Raw genomic sequence first — 23,682 nt, 5'->3', positions numbered from 1 at the left:
AATTATCTTTTATTTTCGCAATCATGAATTAGCTCATAAAAAAATCACAACAAACTATTCACACTTGCAATTAGGTGCAAATTCAATTTATAAATAGTTAATTTAGCTATATATATATATAAACAAAAAAAACACCTAAATAGAAATAAAACAATTTTTCCCGCCCAAAAGACATTTTCGAAAATAGTAAAGATATCATAAAATTAAAAAATACAAATAATATATTATTTAATTTTAAATTATAGATAGAAATAATATTAAATATTTAAAAAATAAGATGATATTATAAATGATAAAATACTTGATTTAAGAATTTTAAAATATAGATAAAATTATAAAAAATACAATTTAATTTTAAAAATTAAAATATATTTTATCGTAATAAAAAAAAATTAATTTTTTCTTTTAGCGTTGGTTGTTTTGCAAAATAAAACGAAATTTTTACAACAAATTTTACAACACAAAAAATTCAATAGAAGAATTTAATATATCAAAATATCATGATAAATTAAATAAAAAATATCACGATAAAATAACAAAATTTCATTATATTATTATTATTTTAAATATTATTGTACATGATATTTGTTATACCTTAAAAAATTTTATATATAAAAATACGATAGAGTTTTTTTTTTAAGAAAATATTTTTCATTATGAAACAAAATTGTTTATATATATATATATATATATATAACATGGGATATGGGGAGTGCAGCATCTGACGGCAGGACCCACTCAACAAATATTCAAAAAAAATTATATTAATAATTATATGTTATTTAATCCAGAAATTTTAAATTTACATAAAATACGATTGTAAAAAATTTTAAATAGTCTATTTTTATCAAATAAAATGTAACATTTATTTTTAATAAGATGATTGGTTTGTCTATATGCATAATATAATAATTTTAGAATATAGATAAAAATAGGATTGAAGTTAAACTATATATATATATATATATATATATATATATATATATATATATAAAAGCAAAAAGTGTGCTAAAAATAGAAACATGAAACTTTCCGTCGAAATTTTTTTTTCAGTAAATAATAAACAATAATCATTAAATTTAAAAATACAATACTATGTCATCGAATTTGAATTTTAAATAGATATAATATTGAATATTCAACAAAAGATAATATTAGTTTATCTAAATAGTATAAGTTGAAAAGATTGCTAAAATAGAAATTATAATATTTTTCAACCAAAAAATTATTTTCAAAAATGGTGAAGACATTATAATCAAATTTAAAAATTCAAATAATATATGATTGAATTCAAAACTATAGATAGAGATAATATAGGATATTCAAGAAAATATAATATTAAGATTTGAGTGATATATTTTTTGATCTAATTTTTTTTAAAATATAGATAAATATACGATTTAATTTTAAATTTTTTTATTATAATACTTATAATTGTTTTTGTTTATTTAACTTTTTGTACTTTATATATTAATTTTTGTTAATATAAAGAACATTTTATACTAACCGTTTGGTTCGTGTGATGGGATAACTGAATGATAGATAATTAGAATGATAAAACAATGAAAAACGTGGATAATTAATGTAAGGTGACAAAATGTTTGTTGTTTGGTAGCATTTTAAATTAAATGATAAATTGTATGTATTCCAATGCAATGACAAAAATACCCTTCTTATATATTGATTTCCCCAACTTATTTTTGTATATATCCCACCTAATGCATATATTTGGAAATTTCATTATATAATACTCAACTACTCAACTAATTATTTAAATAAAAATCAATTCATGTATATTAATAAATAATTATATTACATAAAATTTTATTAATTAATTTATTTATAATATTTTTTCCATAATAATAATAATAATAAATAAATAATAATTTTATGGTAAAAAAGTAACTATAACAAAAAAAATAATTAATTATTAATAAATTATCTATTTATTATTCTTAATAATAATATAATATTAATTAATAATAATAATATTGTTAGTATTATTATTTATTATCAACATATTAATAATAATATTAATTACTAATTACAATTATTACTATTAACTATACCATACCACTGGATAACAAATAATAATTGTAATTAGTTAATAGTAATAATTGTAATTAGTAATTAATATTATTATTAATATGTTGATAATAAATAATAATACTAAAAATATTATTATTATTAATTAATATTATATTATTATTAAGAATAATAAATAGATAATTTATTAATAATTAATTATTTATTTGTTATAGTTATTTTTTACTATAAAATTATTATTTATTTATTATTGTTATTAAGAAAAAAATTTATAAATAAATTAATTAATAAAATTTTATGTAATATAATTATTTTATTAATATACATGAATTGATGTTTATTTAAATAATTAGTTGAGTAGTTGTGTATTATATAATAAAATTTCCAAATAAATGCATTAGGTGGGATATATACAAAAATAAGTTGGGAAAATCAATATACAAGAAGGGTATTTTGTCATTGCATTGGAATACATACAATTTATCCTTCAATTTAAAACGCTACCAAACAACACACATTTTGTCACCTTACATTAATTATCCAAATATTTCATTGTTTTATCATTCTAATTATCTATCCTTCAGTTATCTCATCACACGAACCAAACGTACAGAGTTTAATGTAACTCATCTTATCAAAATATTATGGATCTATATTTTATTTTATTTATTTTTATAGTTTATTTTTTCCATTTTGCTATTTCAACTTTAAAAATTTTAAAATTTAAAAAATTTCTATTTTGTTTTTGTATAGAATACAAATATTGCATGTATCAAAAAATATAATTATTGGATAAATAAATCCTTGAGAAAATAAAAAAGTTTTAAATATACAAAGATAATATGAAGAAATAAAATATTAAAATAAGACATTTCTAAAAAAATAGGGGTGGAACAACTTTTTTTTTTATAAAAAATTTTGGAAGATGTCAAATAGCTTATTTCAGCCGTTTAAAACTGTTTTCTAATAGTTTTCCAAAGAAATTTACAAAACTTATAAACTCTGTCAAACACCCCTCAAACCACAATGAATTTAAATTTGATTCCAATACTCTAAGGATTTGAAATCCGTTGTGATGATCTCAATTATAGTGTAATAAATATTAAGATGAATTTTATTTTATTTTTTAAATTTATCTAAACAATGAAGATACATTTATATCCGTAGATTTCAAATTAGGGGTGTTCATTCGAGCGGTTTGGATCGAACCGAACCGAAATTTCGGTTAATTCGAAAAGCCAAACCGAAAATCGAACCGACCAATTTGGTTTGGTTTTTCGGTTTTTTTTGAAATTTTTTTTCTTTCTCTAAAAATCGGTTTTTTGAAAAAAAAAAATTAAAATATTTTTTTAAAAAAAAAACTAAATATTTTTAGTTATTCGAATGATTTTTTGGAAAAAATTAATAGTTAAATCAAATATTTGTGATTTAATGCACTTAGAACAAAACAATTGCTAACGTTTTTAATTTCAATAATAATAATTTATGAATTTATAAAAATAATGTAATATATAATGCAAATATGTGTATATATAATATAATAAAATAACATCATTAATTTTTAATTATTTTTATTTCAAAAATCAATATTTTTTAAAATCACTAAATCAATACATTTTTCAAGTTGAATCCACAATTCAAGTATGTTTGACTAATTAGATAAGTAATTAAACCAATTATGTTTTTTTTAAAAAAAGAACAAATGGCGACTTTTGTTCTTTCAGTTTTTCAATAAAATTAATTTTATGGGAACACAATATGATGTATATATTAATTGATTGGTAAAAAAAATTCAAATTCAAAAAAAAAAGAAAAATAGAAAAAAAAAACGGTTTTTCGGTTCAGTTTGGTTAACCGCGAAAAAAAACCGAACCGAACCGAAAAACCGAAAATCCAAAAAACCGAAAACCGAACCGAATTTTCGGTTTCGGTTCGAATCGGACGGTTATCCGAACCGTGAATACCGCTAATTCAAATCATTTAATCCAATTCAATCTTAATTTATTTGTATTTTAATTATTTATTCAAACACTCATATTTACTAATTTTGCCAATAATTACATAAAAATAACAGTCTGTGCATCGCACATGTGGAATACTAGTTATTATTAAAATGTGATGGTGGTGGTGCGATTTTTTCATTAAAATTGTCGTTGTACCATATCATGCCATGTGATTTGAATTTTCTTAATGAAATTGTCGTTGTACCATATCATGCCATGTGATTTGAATTTTCTTTTTCAGCAGCAGTTTTCGATAAATTTTGATCAGAGAAGTAATATTTGTACAAGCATAGCAAAGAAAGACGTTATTACGTCTCATCTATAGGTGGTGGTCTTTCCATTAGCATATAGCTCACTACAAGAAATGAGGTTGATGTTAAATTTTGTGCACATTTGAATAATATTTAGGGAAATATAGAGTAAAGATATCTGTTATCTGTAGTTTCTTCTCTTCTTCACCAGAGTGAAAAATCTAAAACCAACGAGACATGAAGCCAAACCGAAAATCGGTTTGATTACCCACACCAACTGTCGGAGGGGATATCAAGAAGTGAAGTTAGCACAACATGAATAAATAAAACTATTCAGGCTTAAGTAATGTTGGAAATCACATTTCCAAATGCAAAGGGCTTTTCATTCCCTTTAGAACTTTATGCTGCAAGCCTGCAACCATAAACTCATATCGACCAACTAACAATCACTTGGGTGATTGCATTGTCTAAAAATGAGTTGAACCATTATCCTCCGTTGTAGCTTTAGGTACAACAACATACACTGGTTCTACAAATGATATCAAAGCCAAAATCACATGTTTGACAAACATTACCATGAGAGTGTCTGAGCCGGCGGTTGGAGAGAAATCATGTGTGGTTGCATATGTGGTACAACATATTATGCCTGCTGCCCTATCCAAATATTTAAACTACACCATTACTATAACCTATAGTTTCAGGTTACAACACAGGCGCTTGATCAAATAGAGTCAAACAATGGTATGATTTTCATGACAATAACCTAACTGGCTAATTCCTGAATGAAACAAGTGACCCTTGAATCTAAGTCATCATACAAGCTTCAGTCTGAAACTAGCTAGAGTCAGCGAGCCTGAAGCTAAAGGCGTATTCAAATATGCAACACGAGTTATGCAGCATACACAGGTAAACAATCTACAGCATCTTTCTGTCACGTTCATTAACAAGATGAGGTCAGCACCATGAGAAACAAAGTCTAGATCATGCAACAATCATTAAGGAGCTCGACATTGCTCGCAGAAAACAAGTATCGACAATACACAAGCAGCAGATAAAAGGGTCCCAGCTTGAACCACCATTTACTTCTTCTTTTAATCCAACCCATACAAACTGCACTCAAACCATGTCGCGCTGAGCTGAAACCATTCGTGGTAGCCAATACAGACTATACTGATCGATAACATCCATACGCCGTATGCTGCTGGTCTCTTGAAGGTTCACCCTGTTATGGGATGTCTATGCCATCCGAAAGTAATTGATTAATCTGCTAAGAAGTGGTTCCATGGCAGTTCCCTCACGGACATCTCTTTCACAAAGCAATCCCTGGACTCTTTCTACTCCATGATCGAGAAAGCAACACAACAAACGAATCTCTTTCCAATAATGTAGCAGCTAAAACACATTGGATCAATCCTAATCTAAAGCACTAAGAAATCGATCATGAGGATACTTTTGCTTCCATCTCCAAATAAGATCAAATTTAAAAACCATAGAATATGAAACCTTTACTACCAATCGAAAATCGGAAACTACCCATCTGCTATTGTAGCTTTATTTACCCATAAAAAAATAATCCACTATTCAATCACAAAAGAACTATAAAAACTTTAACATATTCAAATAACAATAGATTCATCAGTTTTGAGCCTTTTTGCTTACCAATGTATCGATAACAGACCATGGATCAACAGCGAACGAAAAAGCAAGGTAATTTACTTATGAATGCATAGTTGTGAGTATATACTACAGCAAAAAACAACATTAACCAATCACTGTTCCTTCTTGAACAACTAGAAAAGGGAAGAAGATAGAAAGAAAAAAAAGGGACAAAAACTAGAAAAGAAAATAAAAGGCGCGGATTACTCCGATGATACCAAAACCGACGAATAAGAGCGGAGCCGAGCCAATTGGTCTCGCTGCTCCCTGCATCGGCGCCTGAGGTAGGTCTCGATGATCTCCATAACGCGCACGAACCTCTTCATCTCGTCGAGCTGGTGGCTGAGCTCGGCTTCCCTCGCCCTCGCCCTCTCAAGCCGCGCCTCCGTCTCCGCAAGCCGGGCCATCAGATCGTCCACCATTGCAAGGTTCTGGTTTTCCGCCGGACGAATTTCGAAGATGTCGTCTTCCGACGGGAACCTTCCGCTACCATAGCACATCCTCAACCGATGGAGTCTCTCAGTTGTACCTCGCGCAGTGATAGCTGTACGTACGTACCTCTTCGATTTCTGATCCAATTCTGAAGAAGAAAACTACTTTCATGTAATGGTTGGGTTACTAATTAAAATAAATTGATTACCTTTTAAAAATGATCCAATTCAGATATACCTGTTTTTATCTCAAACATCACATATTTTTGTCTCCTATAATTTTTCATAAATATTTCTTTCATTCGTATAATTAAATTACGCGAACACGTGAAAATCATGTGCGATGATTAGTAGGATTATATTAAGCAAGATATCTTTATATTAACATAATTTGGTGTGCTTTGACACTAATTGAATATTGCAAAATATCTTTTTCAACAAACCGACATAACACACTAATCACATGTGTCATTACATATTATTAAAGCTGAGTATCATTAAATCCCTATTTTATTTTAAACTTTCCTCAAACTCAAAAAATAATCCACGATTGGATCACAAATTTCGTGTATAGAAATTTTTTTTTATGCTTATTGAAAAACAAATGGCGTATGCAAAAACATATGAATGATAATTTTAGTACATTCAAACACATAAAATGTGAATTACACATTATCGAAAGTTTAAAATTACGTTCATCTAAAAATATGAAATTGATGTTAAAAAAACATCTTTAGAAGCTTAAAAGCTTATTTAAAGTTTTGAGCTATTTCGAGATTTCGCAAACCGTGGGTTAGGCAATTTTCCCCATTTTTAATTAGCTTTCCTTTTCAAAGAAAAGGTAAATGAGCAAAAAGTCGAAGAGTTGAGGCAGTCTATAGAAAATCTTGAGCAGAATTGAATAGATTCCTGAAAGATTAATAGTTTGGAAATCAACTGCTAAAAAAATCACATGAATGTCTCCATGCATATTTTACATGCAAACTATATATGAGATTTTCATGTTTACAGCTTGAGCAATTTCTGCCTCAAGAAAAACCAAAAGCCTGAAAATCAAATGTTTCTATTCTATCCACAAAATGATCTTCTAAAGCAAATAGTCATTCTATCTGAACAAAAGAAGGTCAAGAATCAGGATTCGATACAGGCACACCAGCTTTCAGGATTTGGTATCTTCTATTAGGATGCATGTAGGAGAAAATCGAATGCTTCTGCTTCTTCTGCCTCGTTCCAAAGATGAAAGAACGTAAAGGGATCCGCGATTTGCTCATATTATGTTTCAGTTGCGGTTGATCGCTAGGAATGTCGAAGTCCTCGTGTAGTTTCCCCAGTGTCTTTTCGATGTCAAGTTTAAGCACACTCACATGTTCTAGTCCTGTCTCTAGTTCCTCTCTAACCTTGTTGTTTTCCTGTTTCATGTTCAAAATCTCGCCTTGGAACTTCGCGGCTTGATGGCTGCTGAATCTGATCTCTTCCTCCTCCGCACCGTCCTTCAAAGCCTTGGTGATGTCCTCTTGAATGCCGCACAGTGAGGCGAACCGGCGCTTCAGCTCGTCTTTCAGGGACGCACTTTGCTCCAGCCACAACGTTAGTTCGGTCTGTATTTCTCGCAAGTGCTTGTAAATGGGCAGGACTTCGGACTTGAGACGTGTTTTGACGCTCCCCCCTTGTTTCTTTTTCTCCTGTAGTTTCGATATTTCGTCCTGCAGATCCTGAACTTCGGTCTTAAACTTCTGGATCTGATGAAATGCGGTGCTAAACCTTAACCAGAAATCAAGGTTCTCATCCAGTATGGCGTCGATGTCCGTCCGGAATTTTTCTTCAACAGCTGAGATGGATGGTGTTCTTTCAGTGTGAACCGACTTGATTTCTTCTTTGTTGACATTGGAATCTTCATTCACTGCAAAATTTTCGCCGGCTTCTTGGGGTTTATCTGCTAGCAGCAAGTTCAACCTTTGGCGCATATGTTGGATTTCTTCGTCCCTTTTCAGAATGGCTTTCTTGAATTCTCTCATTTGCACAATTGTGTCAAATTGGCTCTCTTTTTCTCTCTTTTCCATGTCACTAAGCTTCTTCTTGACTTCTTTGAAATTCCTGAGAAGTGCTGTGTATTCTTTAAGCAGAATCTTCTCTCGATCCTCCACTCCACTCAAGAGCATCTTCTGCCAGTGTAGCCCTTCTTCTTTCTCCATGTCTCCTTGAGCTTCAACTATTATAAGTTCCTTGGACTGAAAAATATCGACATGTTCTTCTGGTTTCTGTTCCGAAAACGTGACTGATTCATCAATAGTTAATTTTTCAGGAACAGATGCATCAGACTGCGGAACTTCTTCGATGTTCACTTCCTTGACATCCAATTTGTGGTCTGTATTTGAAACTTCGATGTTCACTTCCTTAACATCCAACTTGTCGTCTGCATTTGAAACCTCGAATGGTTCTTCGGAAATCGACACATCTTTCTGCTCCACCTTCAAGTCATCCAGGGAAATAGACCTGGCCTCATCTCGAGGTGTTTCATTCTGTTGCGCCTCTTCATCTGGCTTTACACTACCTAGCTTTTCAGACAAGTGATCGAGATTCAACAGCGCTTCAGAAAAGTTTGTTTCGAGATCACTGTTTTGTCTTTCCACATTCTTGTTCAGATCCTGGACTGAATTCAATTTTTCTTCTAGCTCCTTCACCTTTGCTCTCAAGTTATATTTCCCATCAATCAAGGCTCCCTTTTCGTCTTCCAGACCTCGAATCTGCTCGTGGAGCTCGCCTGCTTCGGTTTTCAACGTATTAATAAGCACGGTCTGAGACGACACAGATGTTTCCAAGCTTAACACTTTGTTAACAAGCTCATCGATCTTCTCCGCTAGTTCACTCACTGTCATTGATGCCATGGAACTCAAATCCAAGTTTTCTATAGTTTTCCCCTGTAATGCATCGATTCTTTCCTTTCCCGAGTCCTGTGATTTATCTTCCAATGCCTCAGTTTTATCACATTCACCTTGTTTTTCTTGATCATTGGTTCCATCCGGCAGATACTCATTCCTCAGGGTCTTTAATCGTTCCCGCGAATCTTCAATCTTATTGAACTCCTCTCTTGCTTCCAGGGCAGCCTTTTCTTGGTTTTCCTGCAACTGAGCTAACATTTCTTGACAAGATTTGAGAGCCGCCCCGGCCATCAAAGTCCGAGCCTCATCGTCATCAATGACGGTATCCATGTTAAACTCATCCTGCAAACTGCACACTTTCTGCTGCATCTCTATTATCTGGCTCTCAATCTCCCAGTACTTCGCCAATCCGTTTTCGTAAGAGCTTTTCACAAACTCCTTCACCGTCTGAGATGCAAGAATGTCTTTCTGAAGCTTGTCAACCTCTTTAAGGGCCTCCTCTTTGGAGAAACCAGATTTAACTTGTTCCTTAACTTTGGAGGACTTCATTTGGAGCTGCTTTGAAGCTGTTGTCACGAGCCCTTTGAAGTCTTTAATCGGCGCCTTAGGAACCGTGGGAACATTGGCCATGTTCATTGATGGAATTTGAGATTTCTTCAGGGTTTTCGGGCTGGCGCAGTCTTCATCTTCTTCCATTGCAAATTGAATTTGTTCTGGGAATACAGTGGCTATTGTCCTGTTTGCGTTCTGCAGGTCTTTGGACAAATGGTCGTAACGGTCGGCCAGAGCTCGGAAAGCTCGGTATGATTCTTCGACGGAGTTGATGAGCTCCGGTCTTCTTTTGTAATACATCTCAGCTCTTTTGGCAAAGGAGTCTCCATCCTCTTCTATCAGCTTTAGCATACTCTGGACTTTCTCTTCCATATCTGCATTGTTTTATAAATAATTCACATTATGTTTGAATATTCCATAATTTCATGATCTATTTTTATGTATTTGATATATGATAAGTTTCCTAAAAGATAGCTCATTTGACACCCTCATACATTGCCTCCCTATGCAAAAACACATGCAAAACGACCACGCGCCTTTCGTGCAAGGGTGATGCTACATGTACACGGAAGGTTACACGTTGGGTTACACGTTACACTTAACATTACATAAATATCCTTGATGTATTTTGGTAAAGAATTTTTTCAAATAAAGTGGAGGGATAATTTTGTAATTTCATGTAGAATGTGTAACTCAATGTGTAATTTTCGTATGGATCTCGACGCAATCAACAGAAAAACATATCGATCTGTTGATGGTTCTCAGAACATAATTTTGTCAAAATAAAAATAAAAATTATAGGGGACTCGGGTGGGGTGGGATTACCTTGAAGGCTCTGTTCAAGCCATTTGGATTGCTTGGTCCGGATGTGGCTAGCCCACCACCATGAATATGCATTGTTCGCGGCTCTTTGTAGCATTTTGATGGATTCGATTCTCTTACAAACACTTTCTTCTTCTGTTAATTTGGAGGAAATGAATGGCCCGGCATGACACTCTTTCTGCCCCCGTAATGTTCACGTGACATTAGCATTGATAAAGAATGAAGGAAAGAAAGAGTTTGAACAAAAAAGACAGAAGATTTTTGTTCAATCAAGAATCATTTTGAATTGCTATGTTTGAATTCATTGGTCAAGAGTTTGTTTCGCTCCATGCTTTGAGTTGAGCCATTCTTGAAGGTACAATCTTGACTTTTAGATTTACTAGCAATATGAATTCTCGTAGAGGTGTTATATATAATCTATATATCCGGTGAAGGTGATGTATCATAATACAGGTACACTTGACATAAAGTTATGGGAAATGCTATATGTACACATATTGAGTTACACACTACACATGAAATTACAAAATTATCTCTCCACTTGATTTGAAAAAAATCTTTCTAAAATACATTAAGGATATTTATGTAATTTCAAGGGCAACGTGTAACCCAACGTGTAATCCTCCGTGTACATGTAGCATCACCCGTAAGTTATTATTATTAGGAAAATGTTATTGAGACTCTAAGTTTTGTTACACCCACTCCATGTATTATTTTTCTACTACAACTTGATTATATTATCCTTTAATTAATCAATTTTAGTAAATTCCTCAATAGATCATAAATTCATAAAACAAGCTTTCTAAATTATAACAACTCAAAATATTATTGTTATATTTGTCAATATTTTTAAATATAGAATGCAAACAATTTTTTCAAACATTATTGATTTAAAGAACCGCTCATTACCCTTAAAAAAACCCGTTTAATATTATTATGTTGTATTTCCAATTTTTGGGATATTTCATTCTTCTTTTTTCACTATTTATTATAATTTATATTGTAACTTTTAAAATCAAACTTTTATGTAATTAATCGCAGTATCTTATAAAGTGGTATGGGTACCAATAAAAATGTTATTTCAAACAAAATATAAATTTTCAAATTTGAAGTTCATATATTTGAATAATAAACATTTTTCTAAAAAATAAAATAAAATAGAGAGTGAATTTATATGAATAATGAAATGAATGAATAGAGTTCAACAATATCTTATATCATTGTAATTATGCTCTTAATCACTAAAATATGTATGGTTATGCTTAAATTTTTTTTTCTAAAATAAGAAATTCTTTAATAAATGTAAATTTAAATCTCATCCCAAACACTTCAACATAATCTTGGTAAATCAAAATTTTGTAACCTATTAATTTATGCATTCTTTAAAAAAAATTTGAATAATATTTTGTATATCGAACAAAATATTGAGATATAATATGAATAATATTAACTTTTAAGATTAAAAAAATAATTTTTATTATTTTATGATTTATTTGCATATGAATAACACCGTGACAAATTTTTGAGATATTAAAAATTTAGTGGTTGACAAATAGAGGGCATGAATTTGAGTTTTTTTAATTAAGGTCAATAGATATTTTATCATATAAGAAAAAATAATTAATTAGGAATATTCTTGTCTATAAAAGAATTATATTGATAAAGTGGAGTGTTATTAACACTTTTTGGAGTGTAAATAACACTCCTCATTATTATTATTATTATTATTATTATTATTATTATTATTATTATTATTATTATTATTATTATTATTTTTGAGTTTGGAAGAGATGATTGTTTGTTATAATCAAGTCTCAACTTAAGATCCCATCACAAATTCGAGACTTAAGAAAAAAAAAAAAAAAAAACAAACAAACAAACAGGTGCGTGCTATTTTAAGGAATGAAATTTGATTAAAGACCAAAAACAATTTCAGTTTTAAGCTTGAATAATGTAGATACTTTTTTTAGTCGTCGGTATATATCATATCAGGGATTAGGCAAACTCCTTCCCTTTTTTGAGAGAAAAAAAATGGTATTGTAGGATATTGTTCAACAATAATGTTTTAAATCTTTGAATCAATGCAGACAATTATAATGCATTTTCAACGTTTAGTTTTTTCAAAGATATACTCTCTTCGTCTCATATATAATGTCTTTTTTGAATTTTCACACAAATTAAGAAAAATATATTGGGAAATCAAATTTTATATAAATTTTCTATTTTATCCCTATTTAAGGTATTAAAAAATGATTGCACAATTTTCAAAATGTAGTTAATAGGGGTATATTAGTAAAGAAGTGTAAAAAAAATATTACTAAATATGATATATGACTATATATTTGGGACAAATAAAAAAAAACATGGACAATATAATTGGGACGGAGGGAGTATATAAGAATGAAGCAAGATATGTGAAAATTTAGTTTTTCAAGGAAATGTATAAGAATGAAGCAAGATATGTGAAAATTAGATATTTTATGAAAGAATTAAAAAAAAGTTTAATAAAATCGACTTTTGGGTTCCAAGATTAGAGCTGTAAGACGAGCCAACCCATGACAAGGCAAGCCGACCCACCAAAAATCCACCATTTGGTGATTCGAGGGCCGGCCGGCCCACCATCTCGACGGGTTGGAAATCTTCAACCCAACCCAACCCACCCAAGATGGGTTGCGAGTTAGGCAGGCCGGCCTGCGGGTTGGCTCACTACAAACAAAAATAAATAAAAATCATTATAATTAATTATAAATTTTATTTCATAAATAAATATTAATAGAAACATATTAATAAAAATTTTAATTATTGATTTTATACGTGCAAATTTTATATAAAATAATTAATACAAAAAAATTCACAACTTTCATTAAAAAATATATATATCACAATAAAAGTAAAAAAATAATAATAATTCTCCAGCCCCGCTGCGGGCCAAACCCGCTAAGGCCCGTGACCCGCGTGGGTTGGCCCACTTAGCCCCACCTTTAGTTGGGTTGAAAAATTTGAACCCAACTCACTTAAATTGTGTGGCAGGGCGGGGCGGGCCGACCAAGCGAAATATCTAACCCAAATTTATGGCTCCATCCAAGATTTCGAAGTTAAAGACGAAGAAAAAATCAATCATCTCTACTCAATGCTTAGAAAACACAACTCCGTGGTTGGGATTGAGTAAGAAAATTCAATTAGGAATGAGGTGAAAATAAATGTTCAATTATAATAACTAGCATAATCGTGCACAAGCTATGTTTGTGAGTAAAATAATATGATATATTTAATGTTATATGATCTATATAAATGTTATATATATTTTTAATAATTAATTTAATTATGATTTTTATATTTCTATAAATAAATTTTAAATTATTTATCTTATCTATAATTGTTAGTTGAGAAAAATATGGAAATATATATATAAATAAATTCAAATTTACGTATATGAATTATAAGGACAATTTTGGAAAAAAAAAAGTTTGTGTCCTCCTTCTCAAAGGCTCATCTATAATAATAACTAGTGTTTCGGAGCACGCGTTGCATGCTCGTACGATCATAATTTTATTTTTAATTTATTTTTGTTTTATAAATATTTGTAATTAAATTATAAAATAAAAAAATTTGTAAAAAAAAGGTAAATAAAAATTTAGAAAATAAAACTAATTAAGGGTACTATTATTGGCATATTAAAAAAAGTCTCACCAAAAGTTAGTTGCTATTCATCTTTCTCCCTTAATTAATAGTATAGATAACTAGTGACAGAAGCATACACAATTGTGTGTGCGCTATAATACATGAATATTTTATGAGTTTTTAATGAAATAATGCATTATTATTAGTAGTTAAAAATTAATTATTGGAAAGATAATAAAAATTTAATGTGCTAATAAAATCAAATTGATATTTGAGATATAAACATTTGAAATTATATAATCATGAAAGCAAAAAAGATACAAATGGGTTGAAAAAATATGGAAGATGTTAGTGAGAAAAAGAAGTTGAGCAAAAGGTGGCAAAAAAAAAGTAGAATTGAAACATGATTTTTGGTGTCATGACACACCAAAAAATAGTTACTATAAGACACTCAACCTTTTTAGATAATAATAATAATAATAATAATAATAATAATAATAATAATAATAATAATAATAATAATAATAATAATAATAATAATAATAATATAGTAGGTCTTTTGTTAGACAGTCTCACAAATTTTTATCTGTGAGACGGATCAACCAACCATACTCATATTTACAATAAAAAGTAATATTTTTAGCATAAAAAATAATATTTTTTAATGAGTGACCAATTAAAAGATTTATCTCACGAAATTGATTCGTGTGACCGTATCATATGAGTTTTTGTGTAATAATAATAATATACAAAATATAATCATTAATATTATATTTACATTCATATATTATAAACTATGATTTTTGTTATAACGTGTCATAAAAAAAAGTTAATTTTGCAGAGAATTTTTTTAATATTGTAGTCTAAATAGTAATATGAAAATTACAATATATATAATATGTATATATATACATACACTCTGATATATACATAGATGACGTATGTGTAATGTAATACGTAAATATTATGTACGTGGATACCCATATATAATATAATTTATACTAAATATTAAATTAATTGTGATATTATAAAATTGATGAGACAATTTAGTTAAATGAACTTTCATGGATATGAAAATATGGGGCTAATTGCATTAATATTCACTGTGAAAAGTCTAAAAATCATAAAATCCCCTAAGAAATATTAATAGGCTAATGCATCCATCAGTTTTTTAAAATGTAGCACGTTTCACCCCTATGTTATACAAATTCGAGCACATTTATACCCTCTCATAGGGGTTTCTATTCTAATTTTTTTAAAACATAAGGTCTAACATGCAATTAATTTTACACAGGGTGTTTTATGTCTTTTAAACTTTTCACATGGGGTGTGGATGTAATTAGCCCGAAAATATGCTTGAATCTTATAATAAATTGAACTGATACATTTGATAAAATTTATGGTGGATCGTGATGAGTCATTAATATGCATTAATTTCGATAATTATGGCTGATAGTAGTACTAGTACATTATGGTTGATAATTAATGACCATTAGTCTGCACCATTATTTGGCTGATAATAATTGATAATAATATCCATCATTCTCACATAATGGTTGTGGGTAAGTTAGATCCTACTTATACAGGCACTGCCTTGACATACATTTAACGGTCCTCATTCATCAATAAATGTGGGGTCCATTATTTTTTAGTGGACATTGCATGTATTATTAAATGAGAACTCTTATATCTATCATGGGGGTAGTGCCTGTAAAGGTAGGTTGAAATGAACCATGGTTGTGATAGCCCTTTGAATTTTGAAACCGAAATTCTGATTCATTTCTTGCAATTTTTAATTTTTTTTTTTATAGTTATATGGTAAAAATGTGACCAGGTTTTATATATTTTATTTTAATTTCACGTGTTATCTAACTTCAATATGTGTTTTAATATCATTTATAAATCTGATTTTTATCAATATAATATACATATTATTAAACACATATTCTAATATCTGAGTTAATAATTATACAAAATGCAACTATTTAAAATAATTATTCTTAATTTATATTATTTTCAAATACTAAAGTAAATAACTTCGAAGTACTCTTACATAATTATTTTTTAATTAACAGGTACATTATAACTTCACATAGCAACATTATACACTTTTTACACTTGTGACAGATTGCTGATCAATACATAATTTGACTAATATTATGTGTTTGATCATATATTGATTGATTACATAACCATGATATAACTTAAAATACTTTAAAAACTTGACTATAAATATTATGCATCACTTCTAAACGCCCTCAATGAAATTTTGGTTATTTGTAGCAATTTATTCATTTTCGCATGCGAAAGGGTCAATATGGCATATTGCATATGCAAGCATCATATTGATGTTATATATATGTCAGTGCTATATCGACTGTATTAACGCTACATGCATCAAAAAATTGATTAAAATAAAAATATTGACCTAAAACTGAAATTTTATATGATGGATTACCAACATCACAAATAACAAAACATTAGAAATTAGACGCCCCTAGTAGAACATGAAATATCCAGAAAAATTCCAACAATCCCCTTCGAATTTATACTGCGTTATACAACCTTCTAAATAGGAATTATAAGCCTTGTGAGTCAGTATTTAGTAACTGATCAGGCATGCACCAAAAGTACTCAGTCGAATGCGCAGCCTCGTCGAGTTCAGCCAGAATACGGCAGCCTGCAATCGAAAGCCGATATGCTTCTTTGAAGAACATCAACTAATATTTTAAAAGGTATTTGGATACCTCTTATAAACTTTCTTAAACAGCATACAACACTGTTTCAGAGCTTATAAGGTTCGATAAAATGTTTGGCAACCAATCATACGATATCAAACCGAATTGTTAAATAAACAAAATAAAATCGGTCACCCTATATTATTTATTTTTTGAGATCTTATATTAAAATTTTAAAAAGGCAAAACTATATATATCACTGTAATTTTGTAACTACCAAAACTAAATGGCACAACTCAAAATATGTACTCCAAAATATTTTTTTGCATTATTTTCATAGCATCATGTCATTTTCTTAATTTCTAATTATTATCAATAATAATACGATCTTATAATTAATATATATCAATATCTTTACACACTATTATCAAATAAGACCTTATAATTCATAAGTTACTAAAGTAACTTATGAGATATAAGAAGATATAAGCAATTTAAAATATATAAATTTATATTCTTCGATAATAGAATCATCATATGACAGAAACCATGCAGTATATATATATAATGTTACCAACTTTTTTTTTTTTTTTTGATAAGAAATGTTACCAACTTACCACAGCTTTAGAGAAGTATCTGAGCTATCATAATCTTGGGGAGGACCGGTGGAGTTACAGGCATTCGTCACAGATTCCGACGACTGTCCTTCTTCGTAGATTATGACGTCGGTATCAGCTTTCGGGACAGGTTTTTCACCATTTGTTATTTCCGACACCTTCATACATGGCACCAAGTTTCACATCAAAACGAGGCGAATCCAAGGATATATCATATATCAGATGAACTACCATTTCACATGCATGCATGCATCCACACACATATATATACACTATATACCTGATGTTTTAATCGTTCATTCTCTTCCAGAAGTTGCCTTCCCTGAAAATTTCATAAAGAAACAAGAAAATCCAATATGTTTCGTCCAAACGTAATGAATTCTAATGTCTTGCGCATGATTTCATAAACCATTTCAATGCTAGGATGCATGTGATTAATAATATCTGATACAAATGTCAGTTGATTTCGAGGTTCATTATGCGAATTGCGACCTATTAATTTGCTGTCATGTATATCAAATGAAAGATATATATGTTCAAAGTTTGAAGATGACCTTATCTTGAAGTTCATTGATTTCTTTCAAGATCTTCTCTTCCTGCCACAGATAAAAAACACAAGAACACAGATTTCAAATATTCAACCACGCAAATCCAATCGAGGGTAACGATATGATGAGCCTACGTACGTACCTTCTTCTCCATAACACGCACGAGTCCAGCTTCGAGAGACTTCTCCAGCTGCTGCAACTCTTCAACGCTCAACCCTTGTAGCTCCTCTCCTCTCATACGCCTGTAAATACACCGGTCACACGCGTGGTATCGTAAAATTTGTAGTCGATCGTGTCAACATTTATACGTTTGTTATTCTTACCTAAGCTGATAGCTTTTCTCAGCAACTTCTTTGTTCAATCTGGTATAGTTGGTGTCCTCAACTAGCTGAAGCTCCAGGCATGGCTGCTCCAACTTATCAAGATTCTTTGAATGCAAATTATGCCTTTCGAGTATCTCCTTCATACTATATATATTGGGGCCATAAAAGAAAAATAACTTGTCACATAATTCTTCATTCATCTTATATACTTAATTTTTGCAAGTTCTTTCACTAAAAAGACTTAATATTAATTAACACGTATTTTTGATCAGATGAGTTACGCCATATGCACAAAATCAAGCCTACACATACGGTTACACGTTATATTTGAAATTACAAAACTATCTCAAATACACTAACACTTTTCATCAAAATAGTTTTGTAATTTCAAATGTAGCCTCAAGCTAGCTTTTTTAATTAAGGGAATGAATTCTTGAAGGGTCCTCTAGCTAATTGGGTCGATAGGATTGCCTCTACTTGGGTCGATAGGATTGCGTGGATATGTAATATTATTACATATTATCTATTGTTTTAAGCAAGAGGGAATCTCCATAATCACTTATTTTTAGAGGTTGCAAACACCACCTAAGTGATTTTTTTTATTTTTTCCCCTTTAATTTACAAGGGAAAGCTAACTTCATATACTCATTCCGTCTAAATTATATAGTCCATGTTTTTTTTGTCTCAAATATATAGTAATATATCATATTTAGTAATATTTTTTTACTCTCTTTTATTAATATATCCCTATTAACTACAATTTGAAAATTGTGCAATCATTTTTTAATACATTAGATAGGGATAAAATAAATGGTTTGTATAAAATTTGTTTTCCCGATGATTTTTCTTAATTTGTGTGGAAAAAAAGTATGACTACTATATAATCGAGACGGAGGGAGTATATTTTAAAAACCACTAAAAGCTGCCTATATATATATATATATATTAAAAATTGTTTCCACAAAATCATAAAAATTAAGATGTCAATAACACTGAATAATATCTTAGCCCCTTAAATTTGTTTATATATATATATATATATACATATATATATATAAAGAGTTCTTTTATGGTACCCAACACTATATGCCCACTTCATGCCCACTTCATGTACAATAAATGAGTTGACCGGTACAATAGATGAGTTGGCTTGTACATGGTGGGCATGAAGTGAGCATATAATGTTGGGCACCATAAAAGAACTCTATATATATATATAATCTTGTTTTAAAAAAACGTATCTTCGATTGCTAAGGAATAAACTTCAATCAAAATTATAATGAAATTACGATTATATTCGAATAAACTTCGATAACTAAATTTCAATTAATTGGTGAAATTTGGGATGAAATTATGATTATGTACTAATTTAATTTCCAACAAAACCAAAATTATTATATAAATTAGTAATTTATGTGGTCTCCTATTTTTTTAGTAATTAGATTTTATTTTATTTACCAAAATGACATTTTGCTGTTTTTGTTTGTATTTTTAAATTCTTAGATTCGATAGTTATCACTCCTAAGCTTTTGAATATCTAATTCATCACGTGACTTCTAAAAATAAGGATTATTCTATACTACACCTGGAGTACTTCTCCCCTTATGATATGGTCAAATATCAACCATACCATTATCAAGACATATGTTACTTTTCATAAAAATATATGGGTCACACGTGATCTAATGGTATTGAAATAGGGGGAGAAGCACTCCCGGTGTAGCATAGACTAACCCTAAAAATAACATGAAAATTAATCAATGTTATGAAGATATTTTATGTAAATGCACGCGATCAAAGAACGCTAGTATTCAGAATTTTTCCATTCCCAAGAAGAGAGGGGTTTTTTTTTTTATAAAATCAAAATTATGAGTTAATTTTACGTGATAGATCTCTAATTCGATGTATTAATTTTTTTTTAATGTCACTCTACAAATAGGTCAGGTAGATGACCTATCTCAGATTGGATATTAATCCATAGTCACTCTAGATATAGATCGGGTTGATGACCTACCTCTTGGATATTGATCGGTAAAACCTTATCACAACAAACTTATTTGATTTCAAATTAAAAGATTAATCTCAAAAACTTTCATATGGGAGAGTCTAATTAGTAATTAGTTCTTTCCTTAGCTAGCTAGATCTCCTCAAGCATAGATACATAGGTCCAACACATAGTACATGTTAGACCCACCGTAAAAAAAGGATCACTTTTCCTAAAGTAATTAACTACATAGCTACAGCCTTTAGTTACTGTTTCCGTGTGAAATTTTCAGGTAAGTGAAAATATATGTACTTCTGTGTGTATGTATATATATTGTGTATATAAATGAAATCTAGCAAGAATGCCAAGAATATGGTTGTACTAAGTTAAATGACACAAGGTGAAATTTCTTACAACAAATGACCTCGTACATAGATACAAGGTAAAGATTTTTTTTAAAAAAATGCACAGAATATATAGAAGGCAATACGAAAATATATTGTGTATATAAATGAAATCTAGCAAGAATGCCAAGAACATGGTTGTACTAAGTTAAATGACACAATGGTGAAATTTCTTACAACAAATGCACAGAATATATAGAGGGCAATACGAAAATTAAAAATTACCCTTAAAACGCTTAAATGATTGAAGTACAACATTTTAATATTCCGTAAGGGACACCATCTGTAAATTAAATATAAAGAAACCTAACCAGTGAACAGATGGAAATTAAAGAAAAAAAACAAACAAACAAACAAAAATATTTGAACCGCTAAAAACCTAACCAATAAAATTTATGAACATTTACCATATATACCAGATGTATAATAATAAATTAAAACAGCCCATTTTAATTAATTTAAAGAACACATGATTTTGTTTGATGAAGGAAGCAGGAATTGAACCTGGAGCTAGCATATTCGAAGAGCTTCCCAGTGGAGGAGAAAATGATGAGAGCAACATCGGCATCGCAGAGAACAGAGAGCTCCTCAGCTTTCTTGAAAAGCCCTCTTCTCCTCTTGGAGAATGTCACCTGACGAGCAGTCGCGTTGTCGATTTTCTTGATCTTGATCTTCTCTCTCGCCATAATTAAGAGATATATATAGAGTTTAATTTCTGGAATGGGAAATCAAGAAACTGGGTTGCCAAAAATGGGGTCAAATATAGCAGGGACGACACAAAAGGCGGCGTTTTACCATTTTTAGCTAGAGAGGTGGAATATGATTGATATATATGATGATTACAATTTACAAGAGAACAAACCCTAAACAAAAACAGAACCAAGAAAATGATAAAAAAGGGAAAAGAAAACGAGAGGAAAAGAGGGACTGCAGGATCCTCATTTGGCCAATGTTCCACTCTCAGATCCAGATTTATACACACTCTCAGAAGACTCAAGAGGCAAAAAGAACACAGAAACAATAAAAAAAATAAAGTCCACCAATAAGACAAATCTGTTTGGTTGGAGTATAAAGAAGGAAAGAAATGGAATGTGGATTGGTTGCGAGAGAATTTATTGGCATTACCAGATTAGGGGAGATGTGATTTATTTTTGGGTACCCAAGTTTATTGTTCCCTGTTGGCCAAAATGCCACCAATCAATGAAAGGTGGAGTTATACTCTGTGTGAGTCTCATACTTGGTCCCCATGTATTTGCATCTAACTTCCAGAGACAAGTACAAGTACGAGTGATTTATATGATCCGAAGGTGAAAATTAGCAGCAGCTGGTGTAGTGCACCTGATGCATTGTAGAATTATCTCATCATATTGGTTGCTTGTGATAATATTATTCATACATTAATAATGCATTTACTATTTGAGCTAATAATTATTGGGTGGAAGTAACTAGTAAGGCCTCGCGACCTATTTTGAAACTGTAGCAAAGGGATTTTCTTGTCTTTTATAAAGAATGAAGTATTTTTTTTCTTTTTTTTTTTTAAAGAAAAATTAAAATAAAAAGTTATTGTTTTTTTCAAATTGAAATGATAAGAGACAAAAATTGATATTATATAATATAGTAAATAGTTTGATAAGATGGATGATTTTTAGGTAAAATCTAAAAATATCACGCTATGACTATATATAGTTATTATAGAATGCTCTTGTATTTATTTATATATATATATATATATATATAGAGTTTTGTTATGCTGCTCATCTTCCGTGCTCACCTTCATGCCCACCTATGAGGTGACAATCATCTCATGGATGAGATGAATCATATACAAATGGTTCATCCAATGGATGAGTATCACCTCATAGGTGGGCACGAAGGTGGGCAGCATAGCAAAACTCTATATATATATATATATATATGAGTTATTGACATATAATGAGTGGGGAAAAAGTTAAAAGAGTTATTGACATAAAAAAATTGAACCAATTTAAAATATTCAGTGTGTTGTTGACTTATCGTTGATACCCTCTAAAATTGTTTGGGTGATTACGGTAGATTTCAACCTAGCATATGAGTAATATCCAATGATAGATCTAATGTTTCATGATTTGTCACGTCAATAATATATAATTAATTAAGCTTATGTGTAAAAATATGAACCGTTGGATGCATGATTTGGGTATTATTCATATGCTAGGATCTCATCTACCCGTGATCACTGTGTGGATGAATTCAATCAAAATTTTACAAGTGGATTCTTTGTGTTACTAGTTTCTCCATAAGTAAAATACTAAGTTATTTTCCGTTAAAAAATCAAAAAAAAAAAAAATGAGTAAGTTCCTTTAGTTGTAAAACTTTGAAACTTTGTAGATATGGTTCCTTAAATTGACTTACTAATTATGGAGAGTAGGGGTCAAAATATATGTTAATTAGTAGCACTAATTAAATCGATAAACCTTTAAACCAGAATGATATATAAATTAGATTTGGATTCTAAATTATTGGTCTACTGATAATACAGTTGGCCGAAAACAACTCAACTGACTTAATGAAATTCAAGTAAAATTTGAAGGGGTGAAACTTTCTGTCCTTGATATTTTTTTTTTGGGTCCGGATCCTCTACTGTCTTCTATGAACAGCACATTGTGTTGCGAGGCTTTCAATTTTTTTTTTTAACTTTTGTTTTCCTTTTTTTTCACAATTGGACAATTCTTTTGATTTCATTTTGGGAAAAAAAAAGTTACTTTCTTCATTTTCTTTTAGAGGTTCCTTTCTTCTTTTTGAAGATCTTTAAAGTTTACAAAAAAACTATTTTCATGAAATAAACAGAGTAAAATTTATTTCATTCACATAACATTGATAAATTGAAA

The 23,682-nt window shown here is 30.0% G+C and overlaps 3 protein-coding genes across 3 annotated transcripts; all 3 read right to left on the bottom strand.

Moving 5' to 3' along the window:
• Positions 1-5,914: 5,914 nt before the first annotated feature.
• Positions 5,915-6,723, bottom strand: LOC140867005 (protein SKIP34). The gene is made up of 2 exons (XM_073272072.1): positions 6,626-6,723; positions 5,915-6,536 (listed from the first exon to the last, which is right to left on the bottom strand). Exons 1-2 carry the CDS (start codon positions 6,687-6,689, stop codon positions 6,160-6,162), a joined length of 441 nt encoding a protein of 146 aa, XP_073128173.1. The 5' UTR covers positions 6,690-6,723; the 3' UTR covers positions 5,915-6,159.
• Positions 6,724-7,383: 660 nt separating this feature from the next.
• LOC140865572 (kinase-interacting protein 1) lies at positions 7,384-10,868 on the bottom strand. Its single transcript, XM_073270252.1, has 2 exons — positions 10,644-10,868; positions 7,384-10,192 (listed from the first exon to the last, which is right to left on the bottom strand). Exons 1-2 carry the CDS (start codon positions 10,735-10,737, stop codon positions 7,512-7,514), a joined length of 2,775 nt encoding a protein of 924 aa, XP_073126353.1. The 5' UTR covers positions 10,738-10,868; the 3' UTR covers positions 7,384-7,511.
• Positions 10,869-16,684: 5,816 nt separating this feature from the next.
• On the bottom strand, positions 16,685-21,932 carry LOC140864744 (MADS-box protein SVP). The gene is made up of 7 exons (XM_073269085.1): positions 21,320-21,932; positions 18,428-18,571; positions 18,247-18,346; positions 18,111-18,152; positions 17,837-17,878; positions 17,557-17,714; positions 16,685-16,941 (listed from the first exon to the last, which is right to left on the bottom strand). Exons 1-7 carry the CDS (start codon positions 21,499-21,501, stop codon positions 16,923-16,925), a joined length of 687 nt encoding a protein of 228 aa, XP_073125186.1. The 5' UTR covers positions 21,502-21,932; the 3' UTR covers positions 16,685-16,922.
• Between the last annotated feature and the right edge of the window lie 1,750 nt (positions 21,933-23,682).

This window comes from Henckelia pumila, chromosome 4, assembly GCF_033568475.1.
Source record: "Henckelia pumila isolate YLH828 chromosome 4, ASM3356847v2, whole genome shotgun sequence".
NCBI classification, from domain to species: Eukaryota; Viridiplantae; Streptophyta; class Magnoliopsida; order Lamiales; family Gesneriaceae; genus Henckelia; species Henckelia pumila.
The sequence above is the reverse complement of the archived record's forward strand: the minus strand, read 5'-3'. Positions and strand labels throughout refer to the sequence as shown.

Bases quoted from the DNA above. Each gene is read 5' to 3' on its own strand.
- LOC140867005 (XM_073272072.1), bottom strand. From the start codon at position 6,689: ATGAAAGAAATATTTATGAAAAATTATAGGAGACAAAAATATGTGATG. The intron at 6,537-6,625 runs GTATATCTGAAT...TTTCTTCTTCAG, and splicing joins GATGTTTGAGATAAAAACAG to AATTGGATCAGAAATCGAAG.
- LOC140865572 (XM_073270252.1), bottom strand. From the start codon at position 10,737: ATGCTACAAAGAGCCGCGAACAATGCATATTCATGGTGGTGGGCTAGC. The intron at 10,193-10,643 runs GTAATCCCACCC...AAAACAATGCAG, and splicing joins GCTTGAACAGAGCCTTCAAG to ATATGGAAGAGAAAGTCCAG.
- LOC140864744 (XM_073269085.1), bottom strand. From the start codon at position 21,501: ATGGCGAGAGAGAAGATCAAGATCAAGAAAATCGACAACGCGACTGCT. The intron at 18,153-18,246 runs GTACGTACGTAG...TATCTGTGGCAG, and splicing joins TGCGTGTTATGGAGAAGAAG to GAAGAGAAGATCTTGAAAGA. The intron at 17,879-18,110 runs GTCATCTTCAAA...TGAAATTTTCAG, and splicing joins TCAATGAACTTCAAGATAAG to GGAAGGCAACTTCTGGAAGA.